At 50.0% G+C, this 14962-nt stretch overlaps 2 protein-coding genes across 2 annotated transcripts in view; both read right to left on the reverse strand.

Annotated features, from left to right (window-relative positions):
* The window catches only part of LOC113246731 (olfactory receptor 10J1), a 12464-nt gene extending 4402 nt beyond the window's left edge, over positions 1-8062 (reverse strand). Inside the window, exon 1 of the mRNA XM_057314786.1 lies at positions 1-8062. This exon is cut by the window's left edge and continues 4402 nt beyond it. Within this exon, the coding sequence (XP_057170769.1) occupies positions 238-1167 (930 nt within the window). The 5' untranslated portion in view covers positions 1168-8062 and the 3' untranslated portion in view covers positions 1-237.
* On the reverse strand, positions 8062-10388 carry LOC113246656 (olfactory receptor 10J4). The gene is given in 2 exon segments (XM_048224846.2): positions 8062-8238; positions 8240-10388. Coding segments are annotated over 2 exon segments (762 nt in total). The 5' UTR covers positions 8875-10388; the 3' UTR covers positions 8062-8111.
* Between the last annotated feature and the right edge of the window lie 4574 nt (positions 10389-14962).

Genomic DNA, 14962 nt, shown 5'->3' on the forward strand with positions numbered 1-14962 from the left:
CCACACTATTTCCTGACCTTTCTTCAGGCAATTCCTGTCTCTGTTAGTATATTTACACATAAAACGGGGGGCTAATGGTTTGTTCGGGGGCTTTAAAGTTTTCAGACTCCCCGTTGGATGCCGCTGCTGTTCTGCCTCCTTGTGGGGCAGGTCTCTGGCAGTCCATGGCACATGGCTCTGCTCCTACCCCTGCTGAGCGGAGATGCTGAGAGCCCCGGGAGAACGCTCCCCATCCCGTCAGGAGAGCTTCCTGCCAGTGGCCCGGAGCAGGGCCTCCTTGACCTCCTTGTTCCTCAGCGTGTATACCACAGGGTTCAGCAGGGGGGTGATGACCGTGTAGGTCACCGAGATCAGCTGATCCTGATCCCTGCTGTTCTCGGACTTGGGCTTGAGGTAGGCAATGGAGGCGCAGCCGTAGTGGACGACGACCACCGTGAGGTGGGAGGCGCAGGTGGTGAAGGCCTTCTTCCGGCCCTGGGCAGAGGGGATCTTGAGGATGGTGGAGATGATGAGGACGTAGGAGATGAAGACCAGCCCCATGGGCACGACGAGCACCAGCACACTGATGATGACAGTCAGGATCTCATTGGCCGTGGTGTCGACGCAGGAGAGCTTCATCACGGGTCGGATGTCACAGAAGAAGTGGGCCACCTTTGTGGCACAGAAAGGTAAGCTGAACACAGATGTCACTTGCGTTGTAGCTACAATCAACCCAATGCTGCAGGCCCCGCCTACCAGCTGGACGCACACTCTCTTGTTCATAATAATTGAATATCTCAGGGGGTTGCAGATGGCCACATAGCGGTCGTAGCCCATGGCCGTGAGCAGGAAGCAGTTAGTGATGCCAAAGCTTACAAAGAAGAACATCTGTGTGGCACAGCCTGTCCGTGAGATGGACTGGTTCATACCCACCAGGCTGGACAGCATCCTTGGGAGGGTGACCAGCGTGTACACGGTCTCTGAAGTGGACAGCATGCTCAGGAAGAAGTACATGGGTGTGTGGAGGTGACGGTCAGTTCGGATAATGGTCACGATGGCGATGTTGCCGGCCAGGGTGAAGGTGTATAGTGCCAGGAACACAGCAAAAAGCATGAGCTGGTGCTCATGGAAGCTGGAGAAACCCTGGAAAACAAACTCAGTGATGAGAGTACGGTTCTCTCTCTCCATTGAGTGGCCGCTAAACCTGAAATGTGGATGGAGAGAAGGTGCGTAATTTCAGCAAGGCTGTCGAAGCACGTTTCTGAAATTGACTGAACTTTTTCTCAGCTGCAAACCCAGGGATACATTTCCCAGTGTCTTAAAACTTATCTCTGGGTTTATTTAAAATGCTTTTACTCTGTGGCCATCTATCACCGTTTCCTATGCATCCCAGATTCCTTTTTAATTTATTGTTTTGGTCGTATTCCCACAACAGCCCTACATACATTCCCACTTCAGCCTATTGTTCCTCCTTGATGTCTGGAATGCCCTTTCTCCTTTTCTTCTCTTGTTTACATCCTTCCCTGTTCCTCGGGGACCAAGGCGGGCATCGGCACATCAACGCCTGTGGGGCCGCGATGTTGTCAGGTGGACCTGGAAGGTCGTCTCCCCGCCAGGGCCGCCCTGCGACTTTACACCTGCATCTGCCTGTCTCACCTGCTTGGGATTATGCCTGAGACTGAAAACAATTTAAGGATTGACTGGAGACCTCCACCCCCTCCTTCAAGATCGAGTCATACCTTTGCTGATCGTTTAGGAAGGAGAAGCAAAGCTGACTCAGAAAGGTGCATCTTGTTTTCAAGGAAGAAAAGGCAGGTCTTCACCGACCGCCGTCCTCTGCCCGCTGCTGTCTGCACGACGGAAGGCTGCCGCCGGCTCGCGGCGCGGGCTCACGCTACATGGTAAACCTTGCTTCAGCTTCGCCGTCCCTAAGCGAAAAGGTGAATTTCTAGCTGACACAACGTAGTAGGCATACACCCTCCGCAGAGGTGAATAGTTGTGCCACGGAAGCTGCGGCCAATTCAGGGGTCTCATCTGAAGCTAAAGCCCACCCCGAATATGAAAGAGTTAGACTGAAGACACATCACTGCGTTGAAGGGTGGGGCTCCGTCCAATTTATGTGATATTTCACGTTTTTGTCCCATTAGACAGTAAGTTCCTGCAGGGTACTTAAATTATATTCTGATTTGCTTATGCATATTCAGAAAGACTTTTTACATAAAGTAAATCATCAGTGATGAAGGTTAGTAGGCATGGAGACCTCCAAGTTTATAAAAATTTACTTAAAAGACATTGGCTACCAGCTGTTAATCATTTACACTAAAAACGCTGAGAGTGAAGCTGCAATGGAAGAAATTTCCAAAGAAAATCATTTGACACCCAAATATGTGGCTAAAGACACTGATCTTCTGTGAGGCCTCTGGGCAGAGACTAGGCAGTGGTCCAGCCACGGGGAGGCCTGCCCCCTGGGTCCCAGCTCCTGAGTGTTCTAATGATGGACACGGGGGCTGCCGACAGCTAATGTCACCTCGTGTCCTGCCCTCCGTGCGACCGTCCCACCTGAGGAAGAATTGTCCTGTTCCAGATCGCCAGCAGGGTTCCTCCGGAGAACCCCTGGACTAGAGTGACCTCTGAGCTGGCTGACGTCTGTCTGTCGTGAGACGGTAGGATGGCTGCTCTGACATGGATGGTATCCTCTACCCTTGGGAGCCTCTAATTCTTCCACGGAAACCCAGGGAGCGGAGAGCGTGCACAGCCTTACCGAGATGGTGATAAGAGCTGTGACACTACAAGAATTGAAAGCCAGCCTGCGGGCAATAAGCCCCTTTTCATTTCCCCTTCTGCGGAGCACTTACATCTGTCTGCCTAGTGCTGAGCGCGACGGGCGTGCCGGGCTGGAGGCCGCCACGGTGAGCAGGTGCAGGGAGGAGCAGGGGGACCGAGAGGGAGGGCCTGTCACGGGGGGCGGCTGAGCAGGCAGCAGACACACACGCTCCAGCAGGAATGGGGGTAGCTGGGGTGCTGCAGGCATCCCCGATGCAGCCTCTGAAGTCTTCATAGCCGGAGAAGAGGCTCCCCCAGGAGCAGCCAGTGGGGCTCCTGGGGCTCCCGCCCTGAAGATATCCCCAGAGTCCCGTCCCCTCCCCCCATCCCGGGGCTGGGAGGATGCAAACAGTAGGCACCTGGGGCCTCATTATGTGAAGGGCTCATTTACCCAGTCCCAGGGTTAGCAGTTTGGGAACTTGGGGCACGTTTTTGCTTCAAGTAAAAACAGCATTAGGTAAAGCTGATTTATTTGGTAGAATTTTAACTTGTTAGACTCTGTAAGTACATCGTGGTTTTTCACAGATGTGCCTGGGAAATCCGTAGTTGACAGACACAGGAAACTCAAGCTTGGAGCCATATCAGTTTGCGTGTCGGGAAGCTTAGGCCCCTGCTCAGCTTAAGAATCTGGTTTATCTCTCTGGAATAAAAGTAGTCCACTATGGCCCTGGCTTGGCCGGGGCAGTTCATGCTGCCTTTCTGCCCCCGGGTATTCGGAAGCAGAAATCTGTCTCATTGGATCTGAGGACCCTCTCTTGGGGTCAGGAAACCGATGAGCCCTGAATACTCTATCTTTACCCAGAACGAACCCCTTTCTCCATTTGGCAAACTTCTAGTCTGTTGAGACCTAAGGCCAAATTTAGTTTTCCCAACGACTTCCCATGGGTTAACTTACCCCTTGCTTATTAGCAATGTTCTTCTGTTAACCAATGCTTATCTGTGTCAGTTCATTCTTCCCCGGGCCAAGCACGGCCTAACCCCAGGCTGCTTGCTGGGAACTGGGAAGTGGAGGCCATGCTGCTTCCACCTTTGAGAAGCACCCGTAGTTCGTGACAGATAATGATAGTAACCTGCCGTGAATACCGCATATAAGGGGGACAGGGAGGCGGTGGTCCTGGATTAGACTCTGGTTGATAGAGAAGATTCCATAGCTAATGACCAGACTACAAAAGGTCTGAGCGTAGTCAGATTTTACCACGTTTAAGGGCCTCTCGAGTGATTTACTCCTGCTCAGGGGTTTCAGAGCCCCTTAGTAACTGGCCCTTAAGGAGAGCAGCTGCTCTGCCCCTTCCTCCTGCCCATCTGCTGACTTTGCCTCCCTGCAGGATCAATGGGGCAGCTGTGGGAGGGGGGCTGGGGTTAGGAGAAGAGGTGGGCAGAGGAGCTAGGGGGCTGATGGCACAGGGCAGGCCAGAGATCAATTGGGATTGATCCAGAGGGGTGGCAGTGGTCTAGGGAAGGGGGACAGACATGAGAGACACTTGAGGTGAAGTGGTAGGCCTTGTAACAGAGTGTGGGTCAAAGGAGAGGAGAGGCCCCATCATTTCATAAGCTGCTGGCCTCAGGTTGGTTCGTGCCAACTCTGGGACACGCAAATCAGCATCGCTTCCCATTAGAACAGGCACGTTGACCAAAATGACCGCTGTGAATGGTCAGCCACTGAGTGCGATTGGTGGCTGTGGGATCCCACCAGGGAGGGAGGAAAGTTGTACCAAAGAGCCTAATGTTTCATGATGCCTTTGCTTTGGGACAAATTAGGAATAGTTTGGAAGTGGGGCACTTGGGTACATCGTATAAAAATGTGATGAAAACAAGAGGTCGAGCTTCAGAATCAAGTAATACTTATGGAACATTTTAACACATGTTTGCCTCTGTCCTTCAAATGACCTCTGAAGTCTGCAGTATCCTCATTTCACAGATCAGAGGTGGTGAGGGGTACACTCTACCGTCCATGGTGAACTCACTGGATTTCAGCGTGAGACAAACGAGCATGTGGGGTAGCTCCCGAGACACAGCCGGGGGACAGCCAGGAGCACCTGCTGTAAACTCCCTCAGCTCTGTAGACCACGTTGTCTGGGGGTCAGATTCCGGTAGCTCTTACCATGGCTCCTTCGTGGTGTTCTCGTTGATTTAGGATTTAGTCTAGACCGACTAATGATGCGTTAGAATTGTCTTGGGGGTTTCAGAACCCCGAGGAAGGCTCACTGCAGATTTAGCTGAGGTCATCATTGTTCCTGAATGTCGTACCCCAGTCGCTTAACTGGGTGGTTAACCACCAGACAGTTATGTCTCACAGTTCTGGAGGCTGAGAATCCTAGATCAAGGTGCCAGAAGATTCGGTTCCTGGTGAGGGCTTGCTTTATGGACTGCAGAGAGCTGGTTTCTCTCTGTCCTCATATGGTGGAGAGAGAGCGAGAACTCTCTGGTGTCTCTTGTTAAGGGGCCCCAGTCCCATCATGACCCCACCCTCATGACCTTATCTAAACCTAATTCCCAAAGGCTCCATCTCCAAATACTATCACATTGCGTATAGGGCTTCAACATATGGACTTGGGGGACCTGATTCAGTCCATAGCAGTGAAGTTGTATCTTCTCTCTCACCCTAATCTTATCCTCATCCAGAGTTGGAGTCTCTAGTTTTGTACGTGTGAAAATTTCTTTTTAATTTAAAAATATTTATGGATCTCCAGCTTGATAATAGTCAATATAGCTGTACTGTTTGTATCTATGGATAGTTCTTTCTCAGGATTTATTTTTTTCTATTTAGTATTTAGTATTCTATTTAGAATTTAGTAATTGGTGCTTTCAAATGTATTATGGTACAAAAGTAGTTGTACATGTTTTTGTTAGTGTATATTTGGCATCCATCTGAAGATTGTACCCATGAATCCTGAGACTCTTGCAGTGACTCAAGGCAACCAGGAGAGAAGTGGGAGTGACACCATGAGAAGTGGCTGACAGGCCAGCAAGTGGGCAGAGCACAGGGAAGGGAGTCTGGGGTAGGAACTGACGGAGGGCGGAAGCGGTCTATTAACACATGGCAGGTGTAGCCAGGACGTGATTCTTGCAAGACCCTGGGAGAATAGGTTTCGTGTACTGAACTGTGGGATCAGAGACTACTGGGGGGAAAGGACAAGGGGAGGGGTGCCCATTACCAAGTCCCTCCCGGGAAGAGGGAGCTGATTCTGTGAATGAGAACTCAGTTGCCAGAGCGGGGGGTGTCCATATTACGGTGACCGAGAGCAGTGTTTGGTGGGGGTGTGGAGCAGAGGAGGTGCTGACAGCACAGCTGTTTCGCATGAGCCAGGAAATGTTATGCCCTTAAGATTTTCTGGTCCTCCCAATAACCTTGGAAGGTTGATCTTGCTGGCCCCAATGCATGGATAGGAAAGGAAGACCAGTGAGGTTAAGTCACTTTCCTAGAACACGTGCTTGTAATGGCCGACCTAGGATTGGGACGTGTGCCTCTCTGGCCCCAAAGCCCGTGGTCCATCTATGATATTACTGCATAAGTATCTCCTACCTCAGGTCATGAGGGTGGAGAAGTGGGTGGGTACAGGGTTCGTAATCTGATGGGCATGAGCCCAATCACCCCATCTTCCCCCGGTGGTCTTTGGCCTGCTTTATACTCTTCACATCTTTAGGGCTGTGCTGAGTGGGGAAAGGATGCACCAGGTTTTCAGGGGAAAAGCGTGTTACAATATGTAATCTCTGAACTTCCAGACTGATTTCCAAGACCCAATTCTAGCAGGATTTGAGCTATGTGTAAATCCGCAATGTATGGAGCTCCTTCTACAGTTATTCTAAAGGAGCAGAGCTGGTTAAAAAAATCATCACGAGCCCATAATGCAACTACGGACTCTGGGGTTGGATTGCCTGTTTTGGGTGCTGATTATGGTCCACCCACTAGCTCTATGACCTTAAGGAATTTACTTAATCTTTTCAGGCTTTGGGTTTCTCATCTGTAAAATAAGTTTAATAAAATACTTACCTCCTAGATTAATAGTGAGGATTAAATGAATAAAGTGCTTAAATTAATGCTGGCTGTCTAGGATGCATTCAATAAATGTACCAAAAGTGGGGGACAAACAGCCTGAAAGTCATCTAGTAATAAAAGAGGGAGAAGAGAGCTGTCTGCGGATGCCGGTTGTATCTTAGCAGCTCATAGCCGTGTCTTTCCTTCCTCCTTTTCGTAACTCCTGAGCAGCGGCTCTGTACCAGGCACTGTCCTAAGTGCCACAGATGTAGGGACACTGCCCAAGCCGTGGACCTGATTGCCCGACAGATAGGGGCACCGCTGACTAGGTCAGGTGACCTGAAGCAGAGCCCCCACCCACCCCCATGCAGGGGATGGAGGGCGTACACTCAAAATGGAGTGAGGGAAGCAGGTGGGTCAGGGCGGAGCTCAGCCAGGATGTGGTCTCGGTCACAGTCTCCCTGCAGCCTGATCTGACAGAAGACTAGAGTTAGTCCCACCTTGAGGCAAGGTAGGTGGACTTTAGTACCTCCTGGGTGGGACTGGGGTATGGGTCCCCCCTGAGAGAGCCTCCTTTCACCCAAGGGTGATTGTTCAGAGTGGGGGGTGGCTAGGAGCAGTCTGCACACCCCATCTGCGTCAGCTGGGGTGGGGGTGCCAGCCCACAGAGGACACGGGCAGAGCAGCCACAGAGTCTATTAAATCACCCAGGTGTCCGGGGATGAGGGGGGGGAGGTGGGATGTGAAAGAGGGGGGCTCTTCCGCAGCCCTCAATATCCAGGAAGCTGTGTTTATGGGTTTTGCTTTACGCTTCTCAACCAGTTTGTCAACTGGCTATCAGATCCTGTGTCTGACATAGCCGTCTAGGGTCCTCGCAGGTAGGAGTAGGTACAAGGTAAATGAATGGAGTGAATTTTTTTATTGTCCTGTGAAATATAGCCTAGAAAGTGTTACGTGTAAATAACGGAGAACTTGTTATTTCAGTGCTCCCGATTTTCATGCTGAGGCCAGGTTCCGAGTCCGTAAATTCCTGTGATAGATACTATCTGTTCTTCCCATCCTCACTACTAGCTCTCAGTCCCTTATGCCAAGGGGAACGGGAACAAGGTCTAACCTGATAGGACAGCTCCTGAATATTCTCTCTCTCACCTGGTTTTCATCCAGCCTGGTAAGCCCTTCTGTTGGTCTTAGGACATCCCTCCATCTCTTATTAATCTTGTCCTTCCTTGTTTTACTCTGTCCCCCTCCTTCCCAGGTGCCGCCCAGACCAGGTACCTGGTGCCTCTTAGCTGACTGGCTCCCTTGGCAAACTCTTCGGTGCCGGTCAGTCTCCCTAAAACTGAGAGAGAGGCTTTTTGCCTAAAGCTCTGAGCAGGGCCTCCTTGACCTCCTTGTTCCTCAGGCTGTACACAACAGGGTTCAGCAGGGGGGTGATGACCGTGTAGGTCACCGAGATGAGTGTCCTGCAGGGAGTTTTGGGATTTGGGTTTTAGGTAGATGAAGGAGGTGCAGCCATAGTGGACGACCACCACTGTGAGGTGGGAGGCGCAGGTGGCAAAGGCCTTCTTCCGGCCGTCCGCGGATGCCATCTTGAGGATGGTGGAGACAATCAGGACGTAGGAGATGAAGACCAGCACCATGGGCAGAACGAGGACGCAGAGACTGATGAGCAAAGTGACCAATTCTTTGATGGTGGTGTCAGCACAGGCCAGCTTCATTAGGGGCCGGATGTCACAGAAGAAGTGGGAGATGACGTTGGAGTCGCAGAAGGGCAGGCTGAACACAGAAGACACCTGCGTGATGGCTGTGCTCAGGCCAATGCTCCAGGATCCGCTTGCCAGCCGTATGCAGGTCCTTTTGCCCATGATGACCGAGTACCGTAGGGGGTTGCAGACGGCCACGTAGCGGTCGTAGCCCATGGCCGTGAGCAGGAAGCAGTTGCTGATCCCGAAGGCGAGATAGAAGAAGAGCTGAGTGGCACAGCCTGGAATGGAGATGGCTTGTTGGGGGCTCAGGAGACTGGACAGCATCCGGGGGATGATGGCCACGGTGTAACAGGTCTCAGAAATGGACAGGACGCTCAGGAAGAAGTACATGGGTGTGTGAAGTTGCCGGTTGAGGCGGATGACCGTCAGGATGAGGGCGTTGCTGGCAAGGGTCAACAGGTACAAGACCAGAAAGACCACGAAGAGGAGGAGTCTGTACTGCCAGCCAAAAATGGAAAAGCCTTCAAAGGTGAACTGTGTCACAACAGTGAAGTCGAGGAGAATCTGGGTCTGAAAGAGATGAAACGGGAAGGTGGAACATGCAGGCTGGGAACAGGCTGGTCCACGGTCCGCATCAGCCACGTGCAGGGACTCCAAATGGGTGTCGCTCCGGGTTTCCGAAGTGCTCCGTTTTCAGATGCTGGCTGGTTTCTCCAGGGCTTCCTGAGGTTCTCTGGGACCTGGCACTGGGGACAGATGCGGGGGGGGGGGGGGGTGGCGAGGAAGAGAGTAAATAGGTAGAATGGTGGAAGCACCGTATGTGCTTGGCTGGAGTGGATGCGGAGCAGACAAAGCCCTAGAACAAGTGCGCGGCACTGGGTCCGCCCCAGCTCACCTGCTTCAGTCCAGCGGTGACATAGCACCTGCAAAAGCCACTTGTGAAGGGACAGGCGTGAGGCAAGAACCCAAGCCAGGGACAGACTGCGGTTGCAGGCACGCTTCTGGGAGGGAGGAGGCCAGCTCCCGCTCTGCTCGCAGCACAGAGCATTGCCTTCCTCGTGGTGCAAACTCGAAATCCAAGGTCTAGAAGAGGCAATGAGAGGAGGCACTGCTTTTTCCCCTTGATAAGAGTCTCGTGTGTGGACCCGGGACATTCTGTGACCCAGAGCCTGCTCCTTGCTTCCTTTGTTCCCCAAACACCCCTGGTTTCAACACCCTCGTCCCCTTCTGTGTGGAGGGTTGTTTCTGCTTGTCTCCTAGTCTCCAAACACAGTAAAGCACCTGAAACATCCTAAAGGTTTGAAGTACCAGTCACTATAAGAAAACAATGATAAAGAGAACAAAACATTTAAGTTTATAGAAGTCTCTGGCTTTAACCCCAGTGTAAGTGGAGGGATGCTTTTCTTTGCTCACTTCATTTGTCTGCATTTGCTCATCTATAAAATAGAATAATATATTCTCACAGTGTTACTATGGAGATCATATGAGTTACTATGTGTAAAAAGACAAGCATAATTCTTGGTACATAAGAGACCAACAGAACATTAAACTTCTGCTCCTTCACCAACCAGCCCTTCCCACTCCCTCTTGGGTTCTCCTATGTCAGACCCCCCCAGACACATACGCTCTTTCTCATGTTCAAGGATGGTTCTTGTCCTTGATTTCTCTCATCTCTATTGACTTAGAAACGCAGTCCCCACTTCCCACCTCCTGTCCAGTTTCAGATTCCGAAATCTGGATGGAACTGGTGTTGGCCTGGCGTCCAGACGCCCCCATGAACAAACCCCAGCTCCACCTGCTTCATTGTGACCTTAGAAACATTTCTCTTCGGGCTTCAGTGTCTGCCCCTGTGAGGTGAAGGCATTGCTGATCTCCAGGACAGAGGACTGGTGGAAGAATTACTACACCAGACGATGGCCGGAAGGCATTTAGCAGAGGGCCCGGTATACAGTAGGCCATCAATAAATGGTCACTATGGGTAACAATGAGTATATATGAATATATTAAGTCATTGTTTTATCCTCCCTTCTCTTCCAAGCCTGGGTCAAGGTTACAAGGTGGTTGGTCTTCAGCTAGAATACATATAACAGCTTGCGGGTTCGAGGGAGGGTGCTTTTCTAAAAGCTTTTGGAGACAGCAGGAAGAGAGGTGGCAGGGCAGGAAACATGCCAGCAGGGGAGGGAGTCCCCAGCACGGGGAGGGGATGGGTGCAGGGCTGGGTAAGCCATTCCCGGGGCAGCGACTCCGCAGGCGTGCCTGTGTCCCTGACCTCCTGCTTGGGCTCCTGCACTCACAAAATCCTGGTGTTTGAGCCTGACCCTCGCCTTCCTGGCCCCTGGGTGATATCTGGGGCAGGAAGCAGGATGAAAGGGTGGGGACTGCTATGTTCAGGAAATAGGCTTTTTCTGGTGTAAAGGGGACTATTAAGTTCACTCCATCAGAGTCTGATGTTCTGTGGCTCACTGCGAGGCCTGTATACCATGAGTGTGATGGAGGGTGAGGGCTGGGACTGCACGGTTGCAGTGCCCCTGGGTCACCCTGTGTGATGCCTGAGCGCTATATGTTGGGCTAAATGGACCGGTTAAGCCTTTTGGAAGTTCTGAGTGAGATTTTCTTAGGTTAATGTCCAGATAACCCTTTCGGAGTGGTTTTGTTGGGTTTTTTTGCGTGTATGTATTTTTAATGCTTTCTATTCCCGAAGTTTTATAGCACAGCTGTACATTCATATTTCTACTTGACAGAATTCCCAGGACAGAAGAGAAACGGTGGCATCCCATGAGCAGCGCTGGTGAGGCCCCGCCCAGTCAGACAAGAATCCCTGCTTTACTGAGTCGTTGGGGGTGACTTACCTCTCCCAGGCAGGGCCGAGGCTCGCTCCGGCTTCGGGGAGTAAGGCTGGAGAGCGTAGAGCCGCGGTTGCAGTGCTCCCACTCTGCTGGGGCAGACGCAGCTCGCACAATCTTCTGAAGGGAGGCCCAGGAGATCTTAGAACCCACTGGGGTCTGTCGGTTAATTCCTCTCCTGATTGGTCTGATGTGGGAGACGCAGAAAGCACCAGGCTCCCCTGGGCCTTCCTGTAGCCCTGACCCTTAGGTGTGGATTGTCAGCTGTCAGGACGGTGTTCCTTGCTCCTGGACTCTGGGGGCTCTCTCCCCGAAGCCACAGTGACTACCCCCAAGGCACAGTAGCAAGATCCACATCTCCTGATGTCTGGGGATCTCATTAGACTGGGAGCCCATCAGCCCAATCACACGGATAGGTTGTAGGCAGCCTGGGGTTTCCCCCGGGAGCAAAGCCTCTGCGTCAGGACGTGGTCCTGCTCTGCTCTGTAGATGGAGAGGGGCCCGCGCCTCAGCGCGCAGCTGTGTTTAAGGGTGCAGCTTAATTAGGGAAGCCAGTCACCCTCGGGTCTTCCAATGGGAATGTTCTGGAGCTGTGACTCATTCACTCCTAGATGCTCCCAGCAAGTACTCACGGAGCACGTGCCACATACCACGTGCCAGGTGCAGGGAACAGAGCGGAAACCGGGGCCACGGCGTCCATACCGCGTGCCAGCTGCGCTGATCGCCCGTCCCCTTCCAGAGCATCACCGCGTGTTGCCAGGGAAAGCAGAGAACCTCCTCCTGAGGCAGAGAAGGGAGGCCTGCCTGGAGCCATTCCTGCCTCTCCCCCGTCTCCCCCTGCATTGGTGCAGGCAGCAGACCCAGCCTTGTTTGCATTTCCTGCTGTGAGCCCAAGCCAGGCCTTCCTACAGGCTGAAGGCCGATCAGACCCCGGGTCTGCCAGCTTCCCTGGGACTTTGGCTCCTGGGTGTTTCCTATTCTGGCGCCCAGTTTATGCCTTTGTCTTAGACACCTGTCAAAGTAGGAGAGGCTCCCTTTCCAAGAACCGGCAGACCGAGGCATGAATACTTGAAAGTAGGGCAGTTTATTAATCTCTCGCGGCCTTGAAGTGTTGATTCGAGAGAACCCGGAGCCACTTGGCCTCATAAGCCATTAAGATCAGAGAGCCCCACAGCTGAGAGCAAGAAGTACGAAGTGTGTTTACCACCGCTGCCCCCCCCCCCCCACAGCCTTGTTGAACCGTTGAAACCAACCGCAGAGCAGCTACAGGAAAGCTTACGGGTAGGGGCGGGAGGGGGGGGTGTGGCAGGTTTTACCAAGACCTGCAAATAATCAGTTAATCTTGGGCCTTATTTGTCCGTGTCCCTTCTTTGCAGTTTTCCCAGTAGCACCATTTAAATATTGATGCGGCTCTTTGGAATTAGAAGTACAAGGGATTTGAAACCCATCAGAAAGAAAAGGAAACCCTGATATATTGAAATTATGAACTGGAAAACGAGTACATTTTTAGAAAATGTATGATTCTTAGTGTATGTTTATCTGACATAAGATGAGTTTAGATGTAAAAAGACTGTGAAAAATCTGGAGTGCATGGAGGTTTTTTCTGAGAAGGGAGAAAATACATTGATTACATCATCTGTCTATTTTGGCAGTTTTGTCTTTTCCGTTCTGACTTTTTATATCTCCTCTTGCATCCAGTGGTGAGCTAAAATACAGGATCAAATGCTAGCCATTATCGGGGCAGTTGTGCCTTTTCCCAAAGTTTAATTAAAATGCTTCTCATGGGGCACCTGGGTGGCTCAGTTGTGACCTCGGAGTCCTGAGATCAAGCCCCACATCAGGCTCGGTGGTCCGCTGCTGGAAGTCAGCTCGAGATTCTGTCTCCGCCTCTGCCCTTTCCTCCCACGCTCCTGAGCTCGCTCGTGTGTGCGCTCGCTCTCTCCCTCCCTCCCCGCCCCCCCCCCCCAAGTCTATAAAGTGCTTCTCATGCTTCAGCCCCCATGATGCTTGCCGAACATACCTGGCACCTGCCCTCTATCAGATGAAGGAAGTTCCCTTCTATTCCTGGTCCGTCTGCAAGTTTATCACAAGTAGTCTACTGAATTTTCAGCTGGTACCTTTTCTATATCTGTGGATACAATTGTATGCTTTTTACTCTTTAATTGCTTAGGGTGCTGAATTACATTAATAGATTTTTCTAATGTTGACTCATTCATTTTTAAGGAAAACCCTTAGTCAAAAGACCAAGACCAATATACACTATTGAATTCAATTAGCTATTTTTTCACCTACCCGTTATTTGCCAATAATTATCTCTTAAATATCTTTCTCTCCTTTGCCTATTTTTGGTACCAAACGTTTGCAATTAGCAATGTTTTTAAATGCTGGGGAAATTTCACGCCTTCTCTAAGCTCTGAACCTGGTACTTTTTCTTGGTTGTTTTTTTTGAAAGGGTAGATTTTTTTTTTTCCCACTGCTTTTCCATTTTTGTAGGGTTATTATGCTAATAAATTTTTTATTCTTGATATAATTATGGTAATATATATCTTCCTCTGAGTTTACCCATTTTATATACTTTTTCAAATATTTAAAGTTGTTGCAGTTCGGTTTTTATAATAATTTTATGTGCGCCTGCCCTCGTGGCCTTTTCTCCTGACTTCTAGTCTGTCTGATTTATCTTATTTGTTGCAGGTTGTTTTAGATTGATCCTTCCAAAGATTCCAAATTTTAAAAAATAACATTTCTGTTGTTTCATGTTTACTTTGGTATTTTAAATTCTACTTCATTATTATTTGTTTCTACTTCTCTTGGGTTTATATTCTTTTCCAAGCTTTTTGGATTAGAATCTTTTATTTATCTTCCCTCCCACAGTAAATATATATAAAGCTATAAATTTCTGAGAACTGCTCTGGATATTCCTCATTTATTTTGATGATGTGTAGTGCTTCTGTTTTAAGTTGTAGTACTGTGTATTTAAACAATTTTTGTTTTTATATCATTTTAATTCCGTTTACTTAGATGTTTATGAACAGAATAAGGGTGAGGCAAGAGTCAAGAGGTCAGACCCTGGAGTCACGGAGCTAGGTTTCTGTCTCTCCGTGACTTTGGGTGAGTTGTTCCTTCTCTCCGCGTCTCCATTGCCTCGTTTGTAAGATGTGGGGGATGATAGTACTTCCTCAAGCAGCTGTTGTAAAGATTGAATGAGTAAATATTTGGAAATGGTTAGCATAATGGCTGGCATGGAAGTGTTTATGAAGTAAATACTCCCATCTATGAGGAGGGGTAATCAAGGGTATGGCTGCCTTTTTGGCGTGGGGCTTGATTTCTTAATGCATTGTGGTCGATGAAAATTAGTTATATAACATCAGTATTTCAGCATTTGTTGAGGCATCCTTTGGGGTCAGAATTGTGACCATTTTCGGTAAGGTTAGGCTTTTAGATCAGGCTTATTAACTGTCCTTCTACCCTTTTTAGCCCTATTGACCCATTGATTGTTTTATTAGTTTCTGAGAGAACTGTGTGACTATCTCCTATGATTGGGTATTAAATTTCTTCCAGTAGTTTTACCAATTTTTGCATAATACAATTTGAAGCGAGGCTGTTAGGATCTTATAAATTCATGAATGGAATGATTT

Source organism: Ursus arctos, unplaced genomic scaffold, assembly GCF_023065955.2.
Source record: "Ursus arctos isolate Adak ecotype North America unplaced genomic scaffold, UrsArc2.0 scaffold_2, whole genome shotgun sequence".
In the NCBI taxonomy this organism is placed as follows: Eukaryota; Metazoa; Chordata; class Mammalia; order Carnivora; family Ursidae; genus Ursus; species Ursus arctos.